The 27,510-nt window shown below is 41.8% G+C and overlaps 1 protein-coding gene across 2 annotated transcripts; it reads left to right on the forward strand.

Moving 5' to 3' along the window:
* Window positions 1-27,510, forward strand: LBR (lamin B receptor). Of its 2 annotated transcripts, XM_004270992.3 has the most exons (14): window positions 1-138; window positions 4,997-5,174; window positions 6,767-6,982; window positions 9,828-9,911; window positions 10,169-10,361; window positions 11,690-11,886; window positions 13,769-13,823; window positions 16,504-16,695; window positions 17,431-17,534; window positions 18,447-18,572; window positions 21,594-21,762; window positions 24,504-24,584; window positions 24,680-24,802; window positions 25,537-27,510. In XM_004270992.3, the coding sequence occupies exons 2-14, from the start codon at window positions 5,010-5,012 to the stop codon at window positions 25,695-25,697; spliced, it is 1,866 nt and encodes a 621-aa protein (XP_004271040.2). In that variant the 5' UTR covers window positions 1-138; window positions 4,997-5,009; the 3' UTR covers window positions 25,698-27,510. The 2 variants fall into 2 exon arrangements, with proteins under 2 accessions (XP_004271040.2, XP_033286294.2); XM_033430403.2 differs by lacking the exons at window positions 1-138; window positions 24,504-24,584.

The following is a 27,510-nucleotide window of genomic DNA, read 5'->3' on the forward strand; positions in this document are numbered from 1 at the left end:
GGGGCGCGCGCCCGGGCTGCGGGACCGCGGGGCGCGAGAGCGCGAGAGCCGGCAGTGTCGCGCGCGCGGAACCGCCGCCGGGTAGCTGCTCAGCAACTCTCCCGGAGCTGTTCGTGTTCCCGCCGGAGTCCGGAGCAGGTGAGCGCCCGTACCCACGCCCCGCTCCCCACGGCGCAGTCTCCGAGGGGCCGGGGGGAGGCCCGCAGGGCGGGCGGGGCGGGCGCGGCGGGTGGACCGGGGTTCCTGGGCGCCGGGCCTGGTGCCGCGGCCTCGCCCTCCCCTTCTCCGAGTCGGTCCGGGCCGCTGCTGGCGAGGCTGAAGGTGCGTCCGGCCCGGCCAGCTGCGGAAATGGAGCTGCGGTTTTAAATTGCAGACGTTTCCCTCCATTTTGGACGCGCCGCGTCGGTGTAAAATGATGTTGGCTGGGGAGGATGAGTGGGTGGGTGACCCACCCCGGTCCCTTTGTCCCCGCCCTGCAGCACCAGCCCTCCGAAGCCGGCTCCGAGCGCCTTTTTGACAGATTAGCGGGTGGCTTGGTGGGCCCTGCTCTCGGGGAGGCAGAAAAGGCGCGGCAGCCTGGCGGACGGGGAAGTGGGGTTGCAAAGTTGCCTTTAATTCTCGCTGGTTGTCACTGGCCTTGAGGGTCGTGGCGGTCTCTGTTCGGCTATTCTCCAGTGCTGGCTGCGCGCGTTGCATTCCCTCGCCCGGTGTTTCCTCACACTCAAGAAACGGGTAGTTAGGCAGGTTTGCGTACTCCAGCTAAAGCTCGATCCTACTTTTTCATCTTTTTAAAGGCTTTAAAAAAATTCTTCGTAATGACACCTTCCGACACTCGCAAGGGACACTTAGCGCTTGATGGCAGAGGGCCTGGTTCCAGGCGGTTCCATCAAAATGATTGCAGGGTCTGGTCGGGAGTCAGGCTGTGGATATTCAGAACGACCCAGTTAGATACATTGGACAGCGCGTGGACAGTGCAAGGGTTCAGCCTGGAGCGAGCGAGCTTGCTCACGGGCTGTGGCGGGCATGCACCCGGCCGGAGCCCAGGTAGATCCACGCTCCTGGTCCCAGCCCTCAGGGACCTTGCAAATAAATACGTGCAAATCTGTAATTACACTTTGTAGCAACTGCCGTGGAGGAAAGGGTGTGTGTGTGTGTGTGTGTGTGTGCGCGCGCGCACGCGCGCGCTAATTTAGACTGGGCACCAAGTCCAGTTTAAGTTTAGTTTCTGAGAGCTGTCTAGGGAGGAGGGAAGAGAGTGAGTAGGAGGGGAATTATTGTTACCTTCAATTCTTTATATTGCTTAGGGGAGAAGTCAGGCCGTGCCGCCCCTACAGCCAAGAAGGTGGCGTTTCTTCTGCTTTCTGCGACAGGGGCAGGAGATAGGCCAGGGGTTCCTGTTTGGGTTTTGCCTGCCAGGCCAGCCTTGGTCCCAGGTGCTGAAGAGGGAAGCTGTCAAACTTCATTTGAGCTTCCCTTTCTCTGCCACGTTTAGACTAACTTGGGAAAGTGAGGAAAGATGACCAAAGGCCTCTGTAACACTGCGATCAGCAGAGAATAACACATTCAGTTGTGCTGATAAACAGTAACATATTGGAGCTGATATGTGTGGAGATTCCAGTGCCAATTGCCACTGAAGTTAGCAAGCATGTTGTGGCTTAATAGAGAAAAGCCTGAGGGTCCCCATGTTTCCACTGCTAATGGGGAATGGAGACATTGTGCTCAGTAAACAAAATCTTTCTTTGCCAACCTACTTGGCTAAAACCTCCCTTCTGAGGGAGGCTGATCCCTGTGTGTTTTGATTCCATCAGGTGAGCATAGCGATGTGCGCAAATGTCCTGGGGCTTTTCTGTCCTACCTGGCTAATTCACTCCTGCAGAATTAGGATGTGATGCACTGTGTGACACTTGTGTGTGGATCTTGTGCAAAGTGGAGGTGCACATAATGTTGGTAGTTTCGCCTTTTGGAACATTTGTGTGTGAGATAGTGGTCTCCGAAGGAGCGTGCTGGTTTGTTCCTATTTTTTCCTTTTTTCAGCCATTATATGAAAGATCGTTATCGAGTCCTAATTCCTAACTCTTTTTTTAAAAATGTTTAGAGACCTAACAGATATCCACCAGCTATCTTAATTTGTTTAACCCCAAATATTTAATTGATAGCAGAAAAACCTCTTTGGCATTGACCTGTGTCCAGTATCGCACAGATACTGTGTGTGTGGCGTAAAATAGGTACAACGGAAAGATGCCAATAAATGTATTTTCCAAAAAGGACAGAATCTGCTCAAGGGCCTTTTAAAAAATCCAGGTGGCTCCCGAGTCCTGAGGGCCTGTGTTTCAAAAGTTTACAAAGAGTTGTTTGAAACTCGGATGGCATCTTCACGTAGAAAGATGTAATTGCCTTCTGCTCACCCTGGTTGACCAATGTCAGAGAACTAGTACTAATAGCAGTGGTTTGATTTTAGGGGGTCCGAGGAGAAGGAGGGGGCACGAGAGAAGGGCACATTTCCTTCCTCTTTCTTAGTGTTTGGAGGCTCAGAGCTAAATGTTGAAATAGGCAAAACTTGCTGTTGTCACCTTCCTTTTTTGTGCCCCTCCTCCGGGTCCCAGGGTGTCTACCGCCCTCTGCTTCCCAAGTGCCCCTCACGTGACTCCTCAGCCAGGTGTGACTTCATTCCCAGAGTGTCTGGGGTCCTTCCCGTGCCCCGACCCCCTCCCCCCCCCCCAAGCCCAAACCTTCTCATTACCACAGTGATGCTCTCTCAGGTAGGTTTGGGAAGAAAGCCATCTCTTGTACCTAATGTGTAAATGGACTGACATCCTCTAATCACCACCTAAGTCTCTGTGTTTTCTTTCATCTACTGACCTAGCTCCTATCTATCTAAGCAAGTGAAGCTTGTGAAGTTTTTTCCTCAGGCGATTAACAGTGAAGAAATGTGGTGCTTGGGAAAGACTTTTTCTCGGGAGGGGTGTGGTGATCTTTCTCCTTTCTTAACTCTGGAGAGTCTTCAGAAGTTCTCAAGTGTTGTTTTTGTTGACAGGAGCCGGGTGAGGATTGTATCTTTATATGCCCAGAGGATGTTTCGGGAATTGCTTAGTTGGTGGGATGCGGGTGACTGTAAGGAGAGATTTTTGGGTCCTCCTGTCTCCTTCTTAGGCGAGGCCCAGCTAGTTCAGTTGGTGTTGGAGCTGTCGGCAGGCGCTGGTTTTGTCCTGTGGAAAGGTGAATCTGCTGGTCCGAGGAGGGAGAAACATTACTACCTAAGAGCTTGAAGCACCCAGCAGTCAGTTGATGTTTGAAAAACAGGCCTCATGTAAGTGACAATTGCTGCAGATTGCTTGTGGCTTCTTAGAGTGTTGTTTTCATACCAGGCTTCATGGGCCACGTTTTGGTTCAGTGGAGAAGAGGGTTATAACTGAGGGTTGATGTCTGCTGTAGGCTTTTGAAAAAAGAGCTAGGATGCTGGCCCAGGTATGTGGTTGGCAGTTACTTGGTAGGCATTTGAGACTTCAGCTGTAAGACTTGAAAGCTTGGTGAAAACCCCAAATTTGCTATTCATTTTAGATTTGGAGTTATATTGTTCTCCCTGTTGGTAGGTTATAGTAATGCTAATTACACAGCCTTGATTTTCCCCATCTGTTGCCTAGTTTACTGTTTTTAGTAAAGGTAATTTGTTAAAAATTAGATAATACATCTTTAAAGCTTTTGTAAGACTACAGTCATCCCCCCTTATCTGCAGTTTCACTTTCTGAGGTGGTCACCTGCGGTCCAATAATATTAAATGGAGAATTCCAGAAATAAATAGTTCATAAGTTTTAAATTGTGTGCCACTCTGAGTAGCGGGATGAAATCTTGGGCTGTCCCTCTCCATCCAGCCTGGGATGTGAATCGTCCCTTTGTCCAGCACATCTTGCCCATTAGTCACTTAGTAGCCATCTCGGTAATCTGTCGAGGTATCACACTGCTTGTGTTCAAGTGACCCTTATTTTACTTAATAATGGCCTCAAAGCACAAGAGTAGTGACGCTGGCAATTCAGATATGCCAAAGAGAAGCTGTAAAGTTCTTCCTTTAAGGGAAAAGGTGACAATTCTTGGCTTAATAGGGAAAGAAAAAAAATCCTATGCTGAGGTTGCTGAGACCTATGGTAAGAACGAATCTTCTGTCTGTGAAATTGTGAAGAAGGAAACAGAAATTCCTGCTAGTTTCGCTGTTGTACCTCAAACTGCAAGTTACGGCCACAGTGTGTGGTTAAGTGCTTAGTTAAGATGGAAAAGGCATTAAATTTGTGCCTTTAAGGTATTTTGAGAGAGGGACCGACCACCTTCATATAACTTTTATTAAAGTATATTGTTATAATTGTTTTATTATTAGTTATTGTTGTTAACCTCTTACTGTGCCTAATTTATAAATTAAACTTTATCATAGGTATGTATGTATAGGAAAAAACACAGTATGTACGGGGCTCTGTACTATCTGTGGTTTCAGGCATCCACTAGGGATGCCTGGGGGTCTTAGAATATATCCCTCTTGGATAAGGAGGGGACTACTGTATATGCAGAGTTATCAATCAGAAAATGTGTGTCCTTTGTGAGATTGTGCCTTATTAACTAAAGAAGTATAGTTACTGTAGGTGGGTAGCGTTTTGCATGGTGCAGATCATTTGGAGCCTTTATGTTTTGTCATATTTAATCCTTAGTGCCACTTCCGTGTACAGTGGCTGTATAAAGTGATTCCCAATGAGATATGGTGTAGCAGAAGGAACAACCTCTATGTCCTGACTCTGCCTCTTCATGCCATCTGTTTCTATGCCCTTGAACAAAACAGTTAACATCTTTAAGCTTCAGTTTTCTCACCTTTAAAATAGGAGTTGTTCACCCTCTCCTCTAGAGGCTTTTGTAGCCTGAAAGTCTTGACCAGTTAAACATTTTGGAAAGTTGTACTTTAGCGTTTAATCTATGAAAAAAGACAAATGTAATTTTTTTTTTTTTTTAAACTATTCAGACTGATTTTCAAAATGCCAAGTAGGAAATTTGCCGATGGTGAGGTGGTAAGAGGTCGATGGCCCGGGAGTTCACTTTATTATGAAGTAGAAATTCTGAGCCATGACAGCAACTCCCAGCTTTACAACGTAAGATACAAAGATGGAACTGAACTTGAATTGAAAGAGAGTGATATCAAGGTAAGCACTCTGGTTTACAGAGCATGTTTATAATAGTTGGGAAATCACTGTAGGTGTGGTTTTTAAGCTTTAGAGCAGTCAGGTCTGGCTCTCTGCAGGCGTAGGGTCACTCTCCTGCTTTAGGTCAGATCCTGTTTTTTGGCTTTGGGAATGTATGAATGAGGCACAGTGCCCTGTTGCTAAGAAGCTGTCAGTCTGCTGAAGTCAGACACTTACATCGTCCTCTCCCTAGTTTAATGCACTCTGTCATTCTGTGACAGTTTGTCATGCGTGGCGTTGGAGCACATCAAGGGTAGGGAAGGGCACTGGGTTTTGGGGAAGGCTTTCAGAGCTGAGTGCTGAGGACAGATAGGGAGAACTCAGGTGATGGGGTGGGGGGACTTCCACAGCGGACAGCATGCCAAAGGCTTGGGTTGGGAGTCACAGACGACCAATGCTGAAAGGGTGTGGTGGGCGAGGGCCGGAGGAGGGGAAAGAAGGAGCCAGAACTGGAGGGGTTTGGGCTTCATCCCAGACACCGAAGATTTAATCAGGAGAGTGACATTAATTAGATTTGAGTCCAAGGCTTCTCAACCTATCTGGTGAGGACCTGAGCTTGCAAATATCTGGTCCATGGTATAGAAGTATTTACGTAACATACCGTAATTACTAGGCAAATGGGAAAAAAAAAAAGGTACAAAATAAAACCCTAACTTTTCACTGTCAGATTCAATAGACATAAAATTGCTTTGTCAAAATGCTATAAAAATTGCTGCCCATCTCTTCTCAGTTTCATTCCTTGCTGCAGATCAGTAACAAACAGTTCTTGAGCCCGCAGCCTGTGGATCACAGTCTGAGTGCTCTAGACCAGGGGTTGGCAACATTTTTGAGTAAAAGGACTTGTACATATAGTTCGTGCACTGCAGGAGCAACTGTGGACATGGCTGTGTCCCAATGCAATTTTATTCATGGACATTGAAGTTCAGATGATTCTCACATGCCACCAAGTTTCATTCTTCTTTTGATTTTGTTTGCAGTCATTTGAGAACTGTAAAGCCATTCTTCGCTCCTGTGCCACCCATACTGGGTGGGAGGGATTTGGGCTGGGGGTTAGTTTGCCTTCCTCAGGTCTAGGTTCCTGGAAATATTCGGAGTAGGTGAGGGCAGGGTAAAACATTGCTGTGTAACCCAGTCTTGGACTCGTTTTCAAGATCTGATCGTGTTTTATTCAGAGTGAAACTGAGATGAATTTTCTTGTTATTGTTTGTGTGCTAATTTTTTTTTTGTCTTATCATCTCAGTTTTAATCAATGTTATTTGTATCTCTTATATATGTTATTAGGAAAATGTACAGCTGCTTGGTTTAGAACACTCATTTCCTGGCAATACCTTCAAAGAAGAGTTAGGGGTGGAAAGGCTGCTTTGGTCTCAGGAGAGACGGGTCATTATAGCTGAAGCTGTTATTGGCCTCATCTGATGGATGCTCAGATCCCATGAGTTCCCAGGGTGGTTTTAGAGTCACTGGTGCAGTCATTGCCGTTGCTGCCCTCTGGCAGTGTGGGTCTGCGTGTGTTACGACTTATGGTGAAGCTCTGCCTTTTCTCCTCCCTCTAGCCTTTAACCTCCTTCAGGCAAAGGAAAAGTGGCTCAACTTCCAGTTCTCCCTCCAGACGCAGAGGGAGCCGCTCCAGGTCGCGCTCCCGATCCCCTGGCCGGCCCCCAAAAGGTTCCCGCCCATCCGTCTCAGCTTCGCACCAGGCTGACATTAAGGAAGCAAAGAAGGAAGCAAGGAAGGAAATATTGGAAGTTAAACTGACTCCACTGGTATTGGTACGTGTGTTTGGGAGATCTCCAACCTTACCACAGTGTTTAATCTGCCCAAATCATGTCTTCCCCTTTATGTGTACTCAAGTGATTTGCAGTTAATAATATTAAAGATTACATGAAAAAATGAATGTTTGGAAGAATAGAAGGTATAATGCTTTTAAATACCATGAAAAAGAACATTTTTAAGTTATGAGTGCAATTTAATATTGTGGTTTTTTTCCTAAAAAAAGCAGTGTTTAAATTTGAAATAGATGTAGATTGTAGACTGAACTGAATAGTTTTTATAGTGAATAAAAGTTCATGTAGAAAATAATGAGACATAACTGTATCTTATAAAAACATATTCTTGCTGTCTTAGTATCATTGTACTTGATTGCCTTCCCTATTCAGAGATGATACTTTTAATGGAATTTACTTTCAGAGTTCAAGGTTGGAAATATTAGGTAGGGTGTGCAGAGCCTGGAGGACCTTGCACAATGAACATTTTAGATAGTAGACCAAATTGAAATAATAAATAAACAGAATTGAAGAAAGGTCATTGTTTATTCTGTTCACTTACTGTTACCTCTTTTCTGGATAAAATGTACAGATTTTTGATAACCTTAAAACACTGGATTTATTACATAGTGTTTTGTAGTCAGATTTTTAAATTTTAAGATGTTGGGCGTAACCTTCTGTGTTGTATTTTCCTGCATCACTTTTTTTTTTTTGCGGTACGCGGGCCTCTCACTGTTGTGGCCTCTCCCGTTGCGGAGCACAGGCTCCGGACGCGCAGGCCCAGCGGCCATGGCTCACGGGCCCAGCCGCTCTGCGGCATGTGGGACCTTCCCGGACCGGGGCACGAACCCGTGTCCCCTGCATCGGCAGGTGGACTCTCAACCACTGCGCCACCAGGGAAGCCCCCTGCATCACTTTTGTTGTTGTATGGTATTATTTGGATTTATCATAAATTATATAGAGGTAATGTAATTGTTAGCTCCCTTGTTGATAGACATTTAGCTTTTTTTTTCTAAGTTTTCATTATTATAAACAAATATTCTTACACAACATCTGATATATCCTTAGGATAAATTCTTATAAGTGGAACTGCTCAGTCAGATGGATAGAACAGATTTGAGGCTTTTTTACATATTGCCAAATTGCTTCAGGAAAGTTGATACCAGTAGGAGTAGGGTATGAATGACCATTTTCTCATTCTGAGTATAACAGTTAATAGGTTTTTTCTCTTTTGTTTGGTGTTTTTTGGCCAGTATGATTGTCAAAGATTTTCAACTCACCATTTTAAATTGCATTTTGATAATTCCTAGTGAGTTTGGACATTCTGTCAGTGGCTCTTTTTACTAGTCAGGTGACTCAGGGTAAGGAACAGATGCTGCATGCTTTCTGTCGCATTTCATTTTTAGCTTCTTGTGACCGTTACATTTTTTTACAGTGTAACCTCCCTATAGTCCTGGTGACCCCAGAGCCTCAGACTGGCTTTGCCCCTCGCCCGTCGAGTCCTAGGCTCACTGTGGACCCATCACTGAGCTGAGGATGGGGCGACATGTGTGAAAGACTGTACTTAGGCTGCACGTAGCTTTTTTTTTTTTTTTTGCAGTACGTGGGTCTCTCACTGTTGTGGCCTCTCCCGTTGCGGAGCACAGGCTCCGGACGCGCAGGCTCAGCGGCCATGGCTCACGGGCCCAGCCGCTCCGCGGCATGTGGGATCTTCCCGGACCAGGGCACAAACCCGCATCCCCTGCATCAGCAGGCGGACTCCCAACCACTGCGTCACCAGCGAAGCCCTGCACGTAGCTTTGACATCACATCATCCTTATTCTTTTGGACTCCTAATTGTGATCTTTGCAGTACCTTGCCTCACTGTGTGAATACCCCGTCAATTTGCAGTCAGTACGGTTCAGGGTCAGCTGACTAGCTACGTTACAGGATTACATTTGTGGTTGCTGTGGATTACACGTTGGACCTTTGAAAAACCGAGAGTGTAGTTTTTAGGTGGGTCCGTTTGCTGCTAAGTGGCTCGTTGGCACTTTGGTAAACTTAGTATATGTTGAATGCTGTCACTGCTCAGTTAGACCTTGATTTGAGCTAGAACTTGATACTATATTAATGCCGTCTTTCGACAGCTGGCCTCCCAAAAGATATATTTTTCTTTTTAATTAATCTGTCAGTGACTTTAAAGGAGCAAAGTCACCTATTTCAGCCATACATTGCCTGGAAAATGTTTTGTAAGCGAAAGTCCTTCCTCTGTACAGTCAGCAAGAAATTCCCTCCACTGCTTGAAGAGAATGACATTCAAGGAAAGAGACTGAATTGAGAAAGGAGACATTAGGGAGAGAAAATGTAAGGTTAAATAGAAATAAGGCAGATGAAATTCAGAAAGTAGGCAGTTTGTAGGTTACTAGTAATACTCCATAAGTAGCCACTATTTCTTAATTTCCTGTTATTAAGCTGTTTGGGGGCCGTGAATGTCTTTTCCTCTTTTTTTTTAACCAGTTAATGAGCTGATTTACCAATTTTTACTGTATCTACCTCTCATAGTGAATATTATTAGAGCATCTGTTATCGAACAGTGAAATTATAAGATTTAGTCTAATTTTGTTTAAAAGATGGAAGATCTTATGTGGAAACCTCTACTGTAAGAGCCAATCTTTTGAAGATTAGGAAATTCTAATCAATTTTATTCCATTTCTTTTTTTTAAAAAGTGGGCTGAAATTCTTCAGCATTACGGCTGTGAAAATCTTTGGTTGGTTTTATTGCTTGGTTTCACAGTACTGAACTTTTACCATCATGTACCTTTTTACTAATTATCATTCTTATGGTTAAAATGTTTTATATTCTTCAATTTAGAAGCCATTTGGAAATAGCATCAACAGATATAACGGGGAGCCTGAGCACATAGAGAGGAATGACATACCTCACAAAAACACGCAGGTACAGAGGGGTTCATTTTCCTCTCAGGTAATTTTTTTCCTTGTTAAAGTGACTTTCTCTAAAGAAGCACATTGAAAACCATAATTTTTCTTAGAATCTTTTCTAAGATTCTGTTCTTAAATTAAGACTGAGTATAATTTAACAAATGTATTCTTATTAGTGTATATGGCTATACTAAGATGCTGAATTACTTAATGTGGTAGCATTAATGATACTTACTGACTACAGATATTTAATACTTTTTATTTTTTAAATAGGAAAAATTCCCTTTGTCACAAGAGAGTAGTTATATACTTACACAGTATAGCCTTCATCCACGAAGAGAAGAGGTCAAATTAAAAGAAATAGATTCAAAGGAAGAAAAAATTGTTACAAAAGGACCTACGTCGTTGAGAACCTTTGAAGTGACAGCCACACAGCAGAAGGACTTAGAATTTGGAGGAGTACCTGGTAGGCATCAGAACCGGCCTAGGGAGGGCAGGCAGGGTGGGCGAACGCTGGTTGCGATAAAGTGAGCAGGAAAGGGCTTTCTCTGAAGAAATCTGAAGGCGGCCAGGTAGTGAGCCAGGTGGGAACCTGGGGAAGAGTTTCCAGTCAGAAGGGACAGCAGGTGCAAAGGCCTGAGTAGGAGCATTTTTGAGGGTTATCATGGAGTAGAAAGGGTGCCACTGTGGCTATATTTAAAACTTTTAGCAATCTTTTTTTTTTTTTTTTTTTTCCGGTACACGGGCCTCTCACTGCTGTGGCCTCTCCCGTTGCGGAGCACAGGCTCCGGACGCGCAGGCTTAGCGGCCATGGCTCACGGGCCCAGCCGCTCCGCGGCATGTGGGATCTTCCCAGACCAGGGCACGAACCCGTGTCCCCTGCATCGGCAGGCGGACTCTCAACCACTGCGCCACCAGGGAAGCCCTTTAGCAATCTTTTAATAGGTTTTGAGCAAAGAAGTGATGAAAGGAAGGTTGGTATGACTGTTGTATATAGGAAGGACGGTGAGCTATTCGTGACTGGGAAATCTGCTAATAATCAGATCTCAGTGACAGGGCCTGGCTTGGCAGTAGCACTGGGAATAAGCTGCATGCATCCAGTGGGTTCATGGTGTCTACACTACCTGTTAGACAGGTTGCTCTTGAGGGTCAAAGATCTGAAGCATTCAGAGGCTTGGAGTTATTAAGTGGGTGGAGCTGGTGAGGTCTTATGACTTAGTAAAAGGAAGTACTTATTGGTTAAATGGTTCAAAATCCTGCATGGCTTAACTGCTTTGTATTTTGTAATTTATAACTCTTGGCTAACTGAATCTGTTAAAGATGGTGTCCAGCATCGCTTAAAAGTCTGCGCACATGTAACGTGAATGTGATACTATTTTAATTGTGAGAAACTTAGGGGTATAAAGTTTTTTGTTCTTTAAAGATGAGACCGATAGTTTTTAGATGTTCCAATCTTCAAGTTTTTAGATGTTCCAATCTTCAGTTTGCTGGAGTTTCAACATGTTTGCTCCCATAGTGGTTGGATTTTCAGTGTTTTAGAGCTTGGTTTCCGAGGTGGAATTTTGCTCTTCAGTGCTGGGCATTTGCTGTTTTACTACCTTCATGCCTGTGGTTGCTTTCCCACAGGGTGTGACAGGTAGAGTTAAGACTTTCTAATGATGCATTAGAAATTGGTTTCAAACAGCTAGCCAGACTTGAGTTTCGACCTTAGAAATTCAAGTGAGTTTTGAAAAAAATAAAATAAAATCACCTGGATTGAAATTAGAGCCTTGAATGTTCACTGATTATTTGCAGGTGTTTTTCTCATCACGCTTGGCCTGCCTGCTTTCCTCTTCCTGTTGCTGTTGATGTGTAAACAGGAAGAGCCCAGTCTTCTGAATTTTCCGCCGCCTCTGCCAGCTTTGTACGATTTATGGGAAACCAGGGTATTTGGGGCCTACCTCCTCTGGTTTTTCCTTCAGGCTCTGTTCTACTTACTGCCGATTGGGAAGGTAAGCGTTTGTTGGTGGGGCGTATGGTATTAATGAGATTTTCTTCCCCTCGCTCCCATGTTTATATAAAGACATTTATAGTAGTTTTAAGGTTAAAAGCTGTCCTTGGTCATAACTACCCAGACTTACTTAGTTTTAGTTTGTTAAGCGTTTACTCTTGTATTCTGTAACACATACTTATTAAGCGAAACTTAAAGAATCTGATTGAGGGTTCTTGTGTAGCTTTCCAAACCAAATAGAGAAGAATAAGCCATTTTTCAAAATAGCCTGACTAATGGTAGAGATGGCTGGGAAAAAAAAAATTCCCTCTCACTATATGTCATTTCAGATGCAGAATTTTAAATTACCAGTTGATAAGATACTGAGCTCAATGGACTTTTGTCCGTATCTTTTACTTTTTTTTTTTTAACATGATGAGTTTCTGATTTTCATCTCTTTCAGAAATTTGTTGTCTGGACCATTGAATGGTCTTTTCAGACTCATGCAGTGTCTTTAAAACTGGTCCTCATTGCTAAGTGTAGGTTTTTCTTCTTTCATTAGAATACTCTACTTGGATATATTTAAAAGAACATGAGATTCCCTAATCAATAAATAATTCATTTAAAGATCTTGTTCTTAGAGCTTTGCAAGTTTGCCAACTGTCTGTAAACCAAAGGATCAGTTTTATTAGGAGTGGCAAATGCCAGTGATAGGAGGATAGAGCTGCAGACTTGAAATACTTTGGAACCTCACCATAACATTGGCTCTAGAGAGGATTCTTGTGATGTGAACCTTCAGGTATTTTTGTGATAAGGCTCTAAAGTAAAAAATCACAAATTCAGATAAACTCAGGTAAAGCTAGTTCAAACTAGGTAATATTTATTGAGAAAAGCAGTTTTGATGGTTAAAATATATATATATATGTTTGTATCTATATCTATATATATAGATAGCTATATATCTATTTTTTCCCCACAGACTAAAACCCAACGCAGTAGTTGTTAGATACCTTTAATAGATAAGAATCATTTGAAATTAGCCTGTGGGGTTTTGCTAATCCTATAATCTCAGACAGATACTACATTTCTCCTGGGTTCCCTTTCATAGCTAATGAAAGGGTAAAGTAGTTTGGCCCAAGACAAGTGATACCATATTAGTATTTTACAATTTATAATGAATTGTACTATTTCTGAATAGTTATTTTGGGGAGTAAAATTGGGCAGGTGGACTTTTTCTCTTAACTCATCCTGTTCAAGTAGTGTGTTTCTTGAGTACCTTTTTTATGGGGATGCTGTGGGTGATCCAAATGAAGAGATGAAATGGTCCAGTGGACATGCTCTCGGTCTCTTATTGGAGATAAAAGAATCACATGAAATGATTGAATAACTAAGTGAGCGTATATGTATAAATAGCAGAGCAAGTAAGTATATGAGTCTGTATCATCAAATAGCACATGGGCCTTGGGATTGGGTAAGTGGGGTTGAACCCGATTGAAAGGATGACACCAACGTGAGTTAGTGGAGTTGTATTCTGCTTTGTAAGCAGTGGGGAGTCATTGAAGAGTTTTGAGCTAGAGATCGACTAGATGTACAGGTTTTTGAAAACACGTCTAGTCTTGTGGTGGGACATGGGATCGTTGGGGGAGAGTGGCTATGGCAATAGTCTCAGTACACGGAGAAGTCATTACTAGATTTGTATTTGAGATAAATTCCTGAAGGTGGAATTACTTTACGTAAGGGAGTGCCATGAAGATTTTTGAGACTTGTTACTAAAGTTTCCTACTAAAAGATGATCCTCCTTCTTGGGCATGTTGAAATTTAGGTGATTTTACAAGACATGTGTATCATGGTAAAGTGTTGTGCTTTTAAAATTTTAAATTAAAAAAAAAACCTTTTCTTTTAAGGTTGTAGAAGGAACACCTCTTACTGATGGAAGAAGACTCAAGTACAGATTAAATGGTGATTTTTTTTTTTTTTTTCAAGACTCAAATTGATGACTCGATAGCTCAGACTTTTGGGTACTGTACTCTGTAAACTGTCAAAGCTGATTATGCCAGAGGAGGAAATGGTAAATTTCTCTCAGTAGTCAGAAGAGCATGCATGTAAACTGCTCGCACCTGCAGCCGATACGTCAGAATTATGCCATGTTAAGTAACAAGCCATTCAGTCACTGTTTTCCACTCTCCAGTTTTATTTTCTTAATAGCATTTATCGCTCATTGAAGCAATTTTGACTGTGTATCTTATCATCCTGAGTCATCCCCATGGCCTAAGTTCTGCACTGATGTGGGCTTCCTGGCCACTCCTGCCCTCAGGAGCTCTTGCTCTTTTGCTCCAGCCACCGGCCTCCGGGCCGTCTCTAGGCTACATTCTCAGTGCTTTTGCCTGGAAAACTTTCCCCCAAAGTGTCGGCTGCTTCATCCCTGACGTGTCTCTGCTCAGAGGAGCCCTCAGATCCCTTTCTTTCCTTTACCCTGCTTTATTTTCCTCTGTGACAGGTCTTCCTGACATCAGTGTACTTGTCTCTTCACTGGGGTCTCCCCACTAGAAGGTGGCTCGTGGGCAGGGACTTGGCTGTGTTCATTGTGGTACCCTTTGTGGTACCAGCATAGGGACTGGCCTGTAGGAGGCGCTTGTTGGTAGGAGCCCTGAGTGGATGGAGTGGAAGTCTCGATGAGCGTCTCAAGAAGTGGGCATTGTCCCTCCTGACGTGGGCACCTCCTGGGGTAGGAGTGTGTGCTGAGTAAGAGGAACAGTCCACCTTTGGCACGTGAAGACTTTGATAAAGTACAGTTAACCTGCTTTTAAGAAATACGTGTATAGTGTAGTTATCCTTAAATGATTTTCCATTTTAACTAGATTGGGTGGACTGTTTTCCTTTTCTTGGGAATTATACTGTAAATTTTAGTTCTTGGCCTGTTTTAATCCTATCACTTCTCACCTTTCGAACTGTGGATACTTTTTTCAGTGACTCATCTAGCATCCACTGTATCTGAAATCACTCGACTGGGCTCTAAAAGGGAAGCCAGAGGTGTTTTAGATGACTGCCTCTTGTGCCAAGTGGGTAAGGCGTTGAACCTAGCTCCGCGCCTGACCCCTGGTAGATGCTTAGCACTGACTTGCTGCTACTGTCAGATACTTTGTTTACTTTTACCAGATTCCTTGCTGCTGGAACCAGGTTTAGAATCTCCCACACACCCTCTCTCCTGCGCCTTGCGGCCTCAGTGAGGCCAAGTCTGGGGAGGGGTGGGGTGTTCCCTTTGGGCCATCAGGTCTGTCGCTGTTCGTGTTTTGTGGGCTTCTCTCTAGGTACCCACTTACTTCTCGTCCAAGTGCTCTTCTTTTCTGTTTTTGCTTCCCTTTGAGGGCGTGGCTCACTCAGAGGCTGAGAACAGTAGTACTGGGCTCGGAGCTGTCGAGCAAGCAGGCAGTGGCTGAACTAGTTGCTTGATCCTTCCTTTGAAAATTTCCTCGTTACTCTGGTTCTAGTATTACGAGATTTTACCATCATCAACTAAGGAGAGTCCTAAGACATTTTGAATAATTTAATCCACGTAGGCTAGAGAGCAAGAAACGGCTTCATCTACCATTCTTTTTCTTTAATATTCGTAAATTTTATGAGCATTAAATGAATGCTTTACAAAGTTAAAGAAAAAGTTTAAAAAGTTAAAAGTTACTCTTTGGAGTAAACCTGACACTGTGGAAAATGTGGACTTAAGTAATAAATTAGAGATGACCATTTGACTTTACAAAAGCTTTGGTTTTAGAATTCTTACAGAAATAACACCTACGTCTTTTCTGTGTTAGACTGTTTTTATCCAAATGTGATTTGACTGCTTACTCAGAGAACAGTTTTTGCAGGCACTCAGCTCCTGAAAGGAAAACTGTTTCTTGGGTCCAAAGAAGAAGCAGCCAGTACACTCAGCTTCTGTCTGTTGAGCCATAGCAGGGCTAGCTCGGAACAGGAGCTCCTCCTGCGGGGCCTCGTGGGTGCTTCTGACTTTGGAATGAACATCTGTGGGCCTGGCAGTCCCTCCCTGACATCCCCACTCGGCTGGTCCCCTCAGTCTCCTGCCTGGCCCTGGGGAACATTTGGGTTGTGGCCTCTTCTTTGAGGGCAGGGTCTTGAGGTCTTTGTTTGGGAGGTAGAGTACGACCAGGATCCTTTGAAACCCTTATTGATAAGTTATTTCAGGTAAAAATGTTTATAATTTATAACCACCAACATTGCCCTAAAGGCTTTAAACTGTGTGTTTGGCCCAGCTCTGTCAATAATTAGCCATTTGACTTTGGCCTCAGGGGTTTGGATTATGTGAATTTTGAGGTTCTTTTCAGCTTTTTAATAGTGAATTTCTGTGCACTTCTTTTCAGCTCTCTCTTCATTAAAAGCAGATGACTGTTCACAATGAAAAATAATAACTTAAGTATGAGAATATTTCACAAATTGTGTGCGAGATACAGCATCTGTATTGAAGACTGCTAACCTCAGGGGCACTGCTCGTTCATGTATTTGTGTGTGTGTAGCTTGAATAATGAAACTAAGATTTTACAAAATAATGTTGTATTATTTTATAATGGTGTAAATCCAATGTGAACCCTGGGTTAACATTCATTTTTTCCCCTCCCCTCCCTTTTTTAAGGATTCTACGCTTTTATCCTGACATCTGTACTCGTCGGAGCATCTCTCTTCTGGGATGTAGAGCTTTATTACGTGTACAGTCATTTCCTTCAGTGTGCACTTGCGGCCACCGTTTTTTCTGTGGTCTTGAGTGTTTATCTCTACGCCAGGGCTTTGAAAGCGCCCCGGGATGAACTGTCGCCGGCCAGCTCTGGTGAGCAGTGTTAGAACGTGGGTCCCACAAACGCCCCCCACAAATGCCTTTCCACACCCTCACCCCACTGGCCCCTCAGCATCTGTTTCTAGGCTTTCATAGAATTCTCGCTTCAGTTTATGAGATGAAGAGAAATAGGGAAAAAAAGGAAAAGCTGAAAAAATTTAGAGAAAAATAAAGGAAGAAAATCTGATTTTTTCCCCTTGTGTTTTCCTATTTGTTTCTTCTTCCTTTTTTAGTCACTTGATGACAGTAAGACATTTGAACAACTTACAGCATTTTAGTAACATTAGTATCATAACAATTTAGGACAAATATTTTTTGTCCAAAATAGTAAACATCCTTTTAAAAAAAAACAACCAACAAATAATAGAGATTACAGATTGGTTGATTCTAACCTAAAGTACTTAAACATTAAAAAAAATTAAGTGGCTTATTTTTAAAATGGTGAGTCTACATTTAAAAAAGCTCTGGTTCCCTCAGAATCTAGGAATCTGGCCCCATAGGCCCCATGCCTGTAGCAGCATGGATGTTTCCAGATGGGGCCAGCATCCCCTGCCCCCTGTGTCCTCACGGCCCCTCTTGGCTCTCACCACCATGCCTTTCCTCTCTGGCTGTTTGCCAGGCTCCTGGAGGTGATTGAATTGTGACCCTGGAGAGTGGACAGCAGTGCAATTTTAAAGCCTCGTAATTGGGTTTGGAATACTGTTTGGATAAGGACTTTTCCCTTCATAGGAAATGCTGTCTATGATTTCTTCATTGGCCGTGAGTTAAATCCTCGGATCGGTACTTTTGATCTCAAATACTTCTGTGAATTGCGCCCCGGATTGATTGGATGGGTATGTCTTTTTTTTTTAATTTCAGTTCAGTAGTACAAATTAGTCTTGCATTTGGAAAGGATTGTAGACAATGTTAAAGTAAGCTGTGGGTGGTATGTTTTTAGGAATAATCACAGCATTGCATAAATCTGTCTACTTAAAATATTTTCTTGCTGTAAATATGGTCCAGAGGGATAAGATGCCCTGTTACAGGTTATTAAACATTAAAAGAGTTTGTTTTATTTTGATTATATCAGTTTATGTTTATGTAGGAAAATAATAGTGTATGAATTAAGAAAAAATGTATTTTCCTCCCCTTTAAAAAAATGTATTTTGACTTAATTTTAGACTTGTTCGAGTTGCAAAAATAAAGAGTTCCTTCATACCACTCTCCCCAATGTTAATTAACATCTGGCAGAACCATAGTATAGTTATAAAAAACAGCAATTAAAAAGAAAAACCCCCCACAAATTAACATTGTTACAGTAGTATTAATTAAATCCCTAGACCTTATTTGAGTTTCACCAATGTTTCATGCTGTTGGCCTTTTCCTGTTCCAGAATCCTCTTCAGGGTCCGACAGTGCATTTATTTGTTATTTGGCCTTAGTCTCCTCTAGTCTGTAACAGTTGCTAGTCTTTCCTTGTCTCTCATGACCTTGACACTTTTGAAGATACTGGTCAGTTATTTTGTAAGAGTGTCCTTCAGTTTGGGTTAGTCCAGTGTTTTCTCATGATTGGAGTGAGTTATACGTCTTTGGCAAGAACACCACAGAATAAGTGTCCATCTCAGTAAATCTTATCAAGGGACTCCTGAGGTTGATATGTCTTATCACTGATGGTGGCTTCTCGGTAAGGTGGTGTCTGCAGCTTTCTCAGCTGGGAAGTTACCACCTTTCTCTCTGTAGAAACTATACCTGCCCCTTTTATTTCAGGTGGTCATTAACCTGGTGATGCTTTTGGCTGAGATGAAGCTACAGCATCGCACTGTTCCATCTTTAGCAATGATTTTGGTCAACAGTTTCCAGCTCTTGTATGTGGTGGATGCTCTCTGGAATGAGGTAATTAATTTTAAGAGCTTTGGAGTCAGATGGCGTTGAGTGTGGGTGATTGACCTGACCCCTCTGAGCCTCAGCTTCTTCCACACAAAGTGAGGAGAATATAACCTGCCTGCAAGGCTTGTGAGGATTAAATGAGTTTTGGATCCATGTGACGCATTGAGCTGACACACAGTGAGCGCTGACAGCGGGTAGGTGTCAAGAACTTTGGTGATACTTCCGTGTATGTCAGCTGCTCTGTCAGGTGCTAAATATTTAAGATCTGTGGATCTTGGCTTTGTGGGTGTGACCGATTCATATAAATAAAACTTTATTTATATGAATTAATGAACATTAATTTCTTAATGATTCTGTCAGATGAAAATGGATGGACAGATCATCATCGAGTTAAGATAGTGTTCTTTGGACTGTCAGATTGCCCTTTATAGTTCTTAGATAAAGGGGGAGATGTTTTATTGTTGGTGTTTCAGAATAAAAGAGTAGCTCTGATTAGATGGATATAAAACCAGAAATCATGATACATTGAGGAAAACAGTTTAAATAAAGCTAATTTCCTAACACTTGGCTTTTCTCATACGTTGATACATCATCAGTTTTTTCCGCTACTTGAAGACTGGTAAATGTTTGCTAATCTCGGTCTCACCTAACTATATTCCTCTTGAAAATAATTTCTTCCTTGGGTCTATTTTACAACTGTTTTATCATTTACTGTTATCTTTGTCATCATCTCCTCCAAATTCCAAGTTGAGTTTTCTTTCAGTTTGAAAAACGAAATTGGCAGCCCTATGTCATAATGTTACAAAATAAATTCTCTTGGCAGTCTGTTGACATTTTGAGAGAAGGTCCATCTCCTTTAAGGTGTTATTTTAAAGCTGTCTTATTTGGTCATATTCAGTCAAAATGACTTTAAAAGCTTGATATTGATTTATCGATAACCTTCCTTTTCTTTGGGAGGAGATTAGGAGCTCTTTGAGGTGAACAGACCTCGAGTGCAGGTAGCCACATTTGGATTCTTGTTGAGCTCCTGCCACTGAACACAGACCTGGGCCCAGCCTTAGAAGCTGCAGAGATTGTGGGAGCATCTGATACAGAGTCCTTTGAAAATTCCAAGTCTACTCAAAATTAAACATGCTTTTGAAATTAAAAAAAAAACCCAACAATTCTTGTAAATGCACTTAGTCTTGCCAGTTGTAGGTCTTTCTTTGATTATGTAATAAAGGGCTCCTAAGAAGATGGTAGGTTACATTTTACAAGTCAGATGATATTTCCTCTGTTGCTTTATCACCTCAGAGATTTTTTTTTTTAACTTCCTGTCTGGAAGCTTTTCAGTGGTGAGTAATTCTTCCTTCTCGTTTTCTGTCGTATCACGGTAGTCACTTTTGAAGTGACTTAGAAATTCACATTTTCTAGAGATTTAAACAAACATTGATTTCTGTTAATTAACAGAAAATGTTTGTATTTTAAGGCAAAACTGTTAAGGCAGTTTTTCACCAGGGGTAGTGGATTAAAGTTGGGAAGTTATTTTTTTAAATATGTTAGCAGTATCTCAGCCAGATTATAGTAGGCTTCTTGAAGAAAGGACTTGATTTTATGATTTTCTTTAGTATCTGGCACACTTTCGGGCAATTAGTAGATGCTTAATAATTTTCTTATTAGATTGGGTGCTAGGAATTCTTCTGCGTGTTGATGTGCCGCACCTTAGAAAGTGGAGAATATGAACTTAAATGACCCTTCCTGTGAGCCTCCGCTGGCTGTCCAGCAAATCCCCTGAGGCCCCAGGAACTGGGTAGGGCTGAGGGTTCTGCCCCTGCTGGCGCCAGCTGCTTATACCTTGTCCCTCGCTCACTGCCCACTCCCATGTGCCCTGTCGTCATCACTGGTCTGCTCTTGTACCTGCTCCCGTGTGCGTAAGAATAGGCGCTCTTCACTAGAGGGTGACCCAAAGGGCCTGGAGTTGTTGCATCCATTTTTCTGTTCCATGGTCCTTTTGCTTGCTTTCTGGGGGGAAAAAAATGCGTTTTGGAGATTATCATGCTTTTTCTTTAACCTAGAATATTGATTATTTTTTAAATTTTAATTTTATTGGAGTATAGTTGATTTACAGTGTTGGGTTAGTTTCAGGTGTGCCGCAAAGTGATTCAGCTATACATATATTCATTCTTTTTTAGGATCTTTTTGCATATAGGTGATGTTCCCTGTGCTACACAGTAGGTCCGTGTTGGTTTGATTCTTCAGCAGAGCTTACTTATACTTGCTAATTTTTCTAGTCAGCGGGGAGTACTGGTGTCAGAGGCAGATTGGAGATGCCCTTGGGCAGGGCCGACTCCACTTCCAGAGCCTCCACTTCCAGAGCCGGGCCTGCAGGTTCTGGTCCAGGGGATCTGGCTGCTGGCTTGCGCTGACCAAATCCACACGAGAGTGCGTTCAGGTCCTGATTTACCCTGAGCAGCGAGGCAGGCATTTTCCCATGTTGCCAGGTAGTGTGGAAAAGCTACATGAAAAGCCAGATTGCTATCAGAAGTTAGGTTGGTGCATGTGTGCTGGGTGCAGGGGTGGCAGGTGGAAACCCATGCTCCCAGCCTTCCATCTTCTAGTCTAGTGGCGAGAGTCGCTTATTTACAGGACAGTCACACGGTCGCTCCAGGCTTCAGCAGGTGGTGGGTGGTGGCATCTGAGAAGTGCCTTGTCTAGGGGGAGGGTTGAGGAAAGCAGCATGGGCGAGGCTTCAGCTGAAGCTGGAGCGGGGTGTTCCAGGCAGAGGCATGGAGGCACAGGGGCGTTGGCAGCTCTGTTGTTTCAGGATCGCGGAGGGAGAGGGTAGAGCGACAGGAGAAGAAAAGAATGATACACGTGCCGAGGGAACCAGATGCCCACTCCCACTTTAAAACGGTTTTGGTTGGTGTACTTTCCCTTAGCCCTTTATAAATTTGACTGTAAACTAGAACCTTACTTGAATACTTTAAACATTGAAGCTTTTGTCCCCCAAAGTTTAAAAGAAAATTTCCCCCCTCCATACCCTTACAGGAAGCGCTGCTGACGACCATGGACATTATCCATGATGGATTTGGATTCATGCTGGCTTTTGGAGATCTAGTGTGGGTTCCGTTTATCTACAGCTTCCAAGCCTTTTATTTAGTCAGTCATCCAAATGAACTGTCTTGGCCAATGGTGTCTCTAATCATTGCTCTGAAACGTGAGTATTAACTTCGGTCTCTGTGTAGTAAATATTGTGTGTGCTGTGGATCTGCATATTTATAGTGTGCCCTTTTATTTACTTTTTTCAAGTCTGAGTGGCTCTTTTTATTATAATAAATGGATAAATAACCACTTAGTCCCAACAACCCAATTAAGTACTAAGTAACCAAGTTCATGTTTATAAAAGGGACACATATGGCAGAGTTATGTACAAGAAAATGCTGGTATACACTGGGAACAGCTATCTAGCAGTAGGACACAACTACAGATCTTATCAGAATGAGGTGACTGAGAAAAACAAGGCTGATGGGAGGGAAGAACAGAAGACACAGACATAATAAGATATCATCTTAGGTAGCAGAAGGCATCTGGAGCATGGGGCTCGATGCTAGCTTTGACACTAGCTGTGTATTCTTGTACAGGTTGCTTGTTTTCTCTGATCCTTGAGCTCTTTTGGAAAATCAGGATTGAATTTTAGTCTTTCCTGGACCTTTTTTTTTTTTAATCTTTATTGGAGTATAATTGCTTTACAATGTTGTGCTAGTTTCTGCTGTATAACAAAGTGAATCAGCTATACGTATACATATATCCCCATATCCCCTCCCTCTTGCATCTCTCTCCCACCCTCCCCATCCCACCCCTCTAGGTGGTCACAAAGCACCGAGCTGATCTCCCTGTGCTATGCGGCTGCTTCCCACTAGCTGTCTGTTTTACATTTGGTAGTGTATATATGTCCATGCCACTCTCTCACTTTGTCCCAGCTTACCCTTCCCCCTCCCCATGTCCTCAAGTCCATTCTCTATGTCTGCGTCTTTATTCCTGCCCTGCCCCTAGGTTCATCAGAACCATCTTTTTTTGTAGATTATACGTATGTGTTAGCATACGGTATTTGTTTTTCTCTTTCTGACTTACTTCACTCTGTATGACAGACTCTAGGTCCATCCACCTCACTACAAATAGTTCACTTTCGTTTCTTTTTATGGCTGAGTAATATTCCATTTTGTATATATGCCCCATCTTCTTTACCCATTCATCTGTCGATGGACACTTAGGTTGCTTCCATGTCCTGGCTATTGTAAATAGAACTGCAATGAACATTGTGGTACATGACTCTTTTTGAATTATGGTTTTCTCAGGGTATATGCCCAGTGGTGGGATTGCTGGGTCATACGGTAGTTCTATTTTTAGTTTTTTAAGTTACCTCCATACTGTTCTCCAGAGTGGCTGTGTCAACTTACATTCCCACCAACAGTGCAAGAGGGTTCCCTTTTCTCCACACCCTCTCCAGCATTTATTGTTTGTAGATTTTTTGATGATGGCCATTCTGACTGGTGTGAGGTGACACCTCCTTGTAGTTTTGATTTGCATTTCTCTAGTGATTAGTGATTAGCATGCCCTTTTAAATGGCCATGATTGGCTCAGGTTTGAAGTAATCTGTGATGGATGAGTTGAGTAATAAAAAGATTCTTGCATCTTACAAAGAGAATGGATGTTTCTTTCTTGGGTTCTCAGTGGTTCTTTAAACATAATTTTAAACAAACCATTTGGTTTTAAAATTTATTAAATTTAGTTTAAAATAATAAGTTCATTTAAAATTTTATTGTCTTAGTAATGATTCATTTTTTCTGTTGAGTGCCTGCCTTTTCTGGTAGCACCTTAAAAAGTAGGGAGATTGGTCTTGCCTTCCTAGAGCTTGCATTCTAGCGGGAGAAATAAGACGCTCAGACACTGCATTGAGTAGTAGGAAGAGTCTAGAGGAGGGACTTACAGACCGAATATGATGGGAGTTTAAGGTAGAGAGTGCGTCTCTCTGGGGGAACATCAGTGTAAACCTATTGGAGGATATGGTGCAGTGGGGAAAAGTGGGATGGGGAGGTAGATACATCGGACAGAGGGAACCACTTGGCCAGGGTGGATGCTGGAGACGAGCGAGGAGAACACTTTGGCCGGGTGCTCGTTGGTTAGCTTCAGGATGGCTTTTCTTTCGTTTCACTGTTGGTTAAACACCTCCGCCAGAGGGAGGGCAGGGAAAATTAGCACTGGACTTCAAATATTGCTAGTTTTGCTGCACTATTCAGTATTTATGGTAGAAGAAGACATTCAAGCTATTGGTTGAAATTAAGATTTAGTTTCTTCATTGGTTTGGTTAAACGTGCCTGTGTGTTATTCAAGACAGGATATGTATATTTTACAGTTAAGCTAAAAATAGGGAGTAGAGTTATTTCTTACTACTTCATTGAGGACTGATAATAAATAGTGATATGTCAGGGCCTCTTAATTTTGACATTTCGGAATTTGAAATAAAGCCACCAACTTGGAGGCTTACAGTGGGATTCGGCATATATTTATGTGCAAGTTGTTCTGGTGCAGATTCTGAGCTATAGTTTTATTAATAAAGCATTCATGTTGTGGCCAGTAGGTATCATAACTAACAGATGAACTCCAGTATTGATTTTATTGTAATGTGGGCTGCATTAGATTTTATTCATGGATGTAACTATATTTGTTAGTTTTGCCTTCATGGTAGATGATGAAAGCTGTACGATAGTGAGATATCGGGATCATATCTTCTTTTGACCTTCTAAGATTGAGAGGTTTTGAATTGTTAAGAAATAAAGCTATTCTGTACTTTGCAAATTTCCTTGGAGCACAGGAATAATTTCTAAATGAAATTACAGATGCTTTTAAATAAAGATTAAAGCTAAATTGTTAACAAATGAAATTTTTAAAAAATTACAGTGTGTGGATTTGTAATCTTCCGATGTGCAAATTCTCAGAAAAATGCATTCCGGAAAAATCCCTCTGATCCAAAGCTTGCACGTAAGTATTGGTTTATTTATAGTATTTATACCACATAAAGATTTTATGTCTGTTTGTCTAGAGATCATTAAAAATGTATTTTTATTTTTGTATAGATTTAAAGACCATTCATACTTCAACAGGAAAAAATCTTCTCGTTTCTGGATGGTGGGGTTTTGTTCGCCATCCCAATTACTTGGGTGATCTCATCATGGCCCTGGCATGGTCCCTCCCATGTGGTAAGCATTTAAGAAGAGAACTGATTTGACTCTTTCTCCGGCCACCATAGGATGTGTGTGTGCTCGTTGGGTCTGGGTGTCGCCTGTTGGAGGTTTGGGTTGCCCGTTCCCCATCTGGGTGCTGCGCTTTTGGTGTATCCAGCACCGCATTCGTCCAGCGTCTGAGGGGAATTAGGAATTCACCGAGCCTGAAGTTTGAGTCTAAACTTCTGCAAGCAAAATTTTAAGTTTTAAGCTGTGCCTGGTAGCTTTTTTTCTAAGAATATGTAGAAATTAACTTTCTATTTGTGACTCAGTGTACGTAGATTCTGAAAAACTCCGGTTCTTAAGAAGAAGAAAAGGCACACTCTGTTTTGTTTGTGTTAGTGTCAGCCCATACCCTGCAGTGCTGTCTGCCCTGCCCACCCTGCCCCTCACGGGTGGCCTGCCGTCCTCTTCCTGAGCACCGGCAGGGAGGAAACGGGGAGATTTGCTTTAAATACAGAGGTTCTGATTTTGAAGGATTGTTAGGGTGGATTAATCACTGTTCTCTGAATAGCTTTTAATTCAAATACTACCTCCTGCCACACACTAGTGGGAATTTATGAACCGGTGTAGTTGTTTCCCCCGTTGGAGAAAATGAAGTAACGGGATGGTCCATTTTTAGACGATTTGGGGACCAGCAGGAAACAATACTGTGTAGTTGTGTAGTGATAATAAAAATATCTAGTACTATTTACTGTTGCTGTCCCCAGGTTTCAATCACGTTCTTCCTTATTTCTACGTGATTTATTTCACCATTTTGCTGGTGCACCGGGAGGCTCGCGATGAACGCCACTGTAGGAAGAAGTACGGCCTGGCGTGGGAGAAGTACTGCCAGCGCGTCCCGTACCGCATATTCCCATACATCTACTGATTCTGGTCTAGGCGCTGTCTAAATGCTCCTGCAGTTTTGGTTCCATTGACAAAAAAAGGAAAAAAACCCAAAATGAACCTTTCGTTGCACTGACAGGATCTTTATGTTTCTCTTTCTTTTTGAGGCAGGACTATAGAGCCAAGTAGTAAGTCTTTTAATGTAGCTGTGTTCATTTTTATTAAATCGTAACAATTAACATAAGGAAAATATAAATAAAGATGTTAGAATTTGCATTCTAATAGGAAATTTTCAATCCTTAAAAATCTGAAAACAGTCTTACAAATGCACTGAATACTGTTGATGTTTAGGGTTTTTGATTACCTTTCAAAGTTTGATTCCTTTGTCCAGTTGGTTTTTCTTAAATGAAAACAGTTACATTTTAAAGTACATTTATGTTTTATTGCATTAAGAGAATAGAATTTGTTTCCCTTTAAATTAAATCATTTACTAGCTATGTGATTTGAAAGTAAAAATTGGTCCTCTCTGTTCAGTGCTGTACGGGAAGGGGGATGATTGATAGTGGACACTGTTTAATGAAGACCATTAGTAGTGGTTTGCTTAACCTCAACGTGTAAAACTGCATTTGAAACTGTAAATACATAGCTTTTATGTAATATATGGGGACTTCAGATTTTTCTGTATAGTATTTTGAATGTGAAATAATTTTCGGGACTAAGTATCTTTTTAACAAACATTTGCAGTATTTTAAATTAAGTTTTGTAAAGTACTACATGCGAATTAAACATTTTGAAAGAAGTGGAACTCATTTAATATTGTATGAAAGATGCTATTAAGAGTAGGAAGGGTATTTTTCCTAATCCAAAGTTTGTGAATTTGGCTTTGCTACCTCAACCGCAGGTGTTTGTTTGCCTTTATAAACTGTTGCAAATAGAAAAATAGAATAAATATATATTTTTGGAATAACATCACTATTTAAACATTTTTACACAGAGTGGTGTTTGAAAATTTGCCATTTCTGAAAGGCTAATATTTTTATATGTTTTTGACTTTTTAAATTAAACTGTGTTTTTGCTACTGTTAGTTCAGGCAGTTTATACTGTATTTTGCATAGCCTTTATATTTACAAAACTCTACTCCCTGTAAAGGAGTGTTGTATTCATCTTTAGAAATCTATTTATCTAAATACAATTTAAGGGAATAGTTTAAAATCATTTCTTTTAGTTTAATAGCTGTGCATAAGGTAGCTTTAGCCATTAGATTCTACTTCAGTTGATACAGTCTCATTATTAATTGTCCTATAATGGAACAGTAGCAAATTCACTAAGGTTTCGTATTCAGAGTCAAATTGTTCTCCAGAATCTTAAACATTGGGGAATCTAATAAATATAGTGTATATGTTTGGGTTTTTAATTATACATTTTACATATGAGCCATTTAGATATGCAGTGTTTGTTCTACGCTGCAGTTCGAAGTGTATATAACAGAACTTACGTTAATGTGATCATGAAGAACATTCCGCATCCTTTAGTCTTTAAACATCGTTTTGGTGAAATTTTCAGTGTTTTATTAGTACTGATGTATGCAAGCAGTTTTTTAATGCTTCTCTCCTGGCATCAAAAAATGGCGTCCCAGCCTATTCTATACTAGATTCACCAATGAAGCTTTAGGGGAGGAAGAAGGACCTTTAATTCTTTCCTTGGTAATGAGAAAAGAGCTGTTTCCAACACAGTGCTGCAGTTTCTGGACATCAGCTACAATTTGTTTTTAATTTTGTTTTTGACATGTTTATTTGACAAGTTTTATAATGAAGTTTTAAGTTGGAAATAAAGTTGAAAATAAGATGTTGCTTTGA

The sequence above is a fragment of the Orcinus orca genome, chromosome 1 (assembly GCF_937001465.1).
Source record: "Orcinus orca chromosome 1, mOrcOrc1.1, whole genome shotgun sequence".
Lineage (NCBI taxonomy): Eukaryota > Metazoa > Chordata > Mammalia > Artiodactyla > Delphinidae > Orcinus > Orcinus orca.

Bases quoted from the DNA above. Each gene is read 5' to 3' on its own strand.
- LBR (XM_004270992.3), top strand. From the start codon at position 5,010: ATGCCAAGTAGGAAATTTGCCGATGGTGAGGTGGTAAGAGGTCGATGG. The intron at 16,696-17,430 runs GTGAGCAGTGTT...TTCCCTTCATAG, and splicing joins ACTGTCGCCGGCCAGCTCTG to GAAATGCTGTCTATGATTTC. The intron at 24,585-24,679 runs GTAAGTATTGGT...ATTTTTGTATAG, and splicing joins CTCTGATCCAAAGCTTGCAC to ATTTAAAGACCATTCATACT.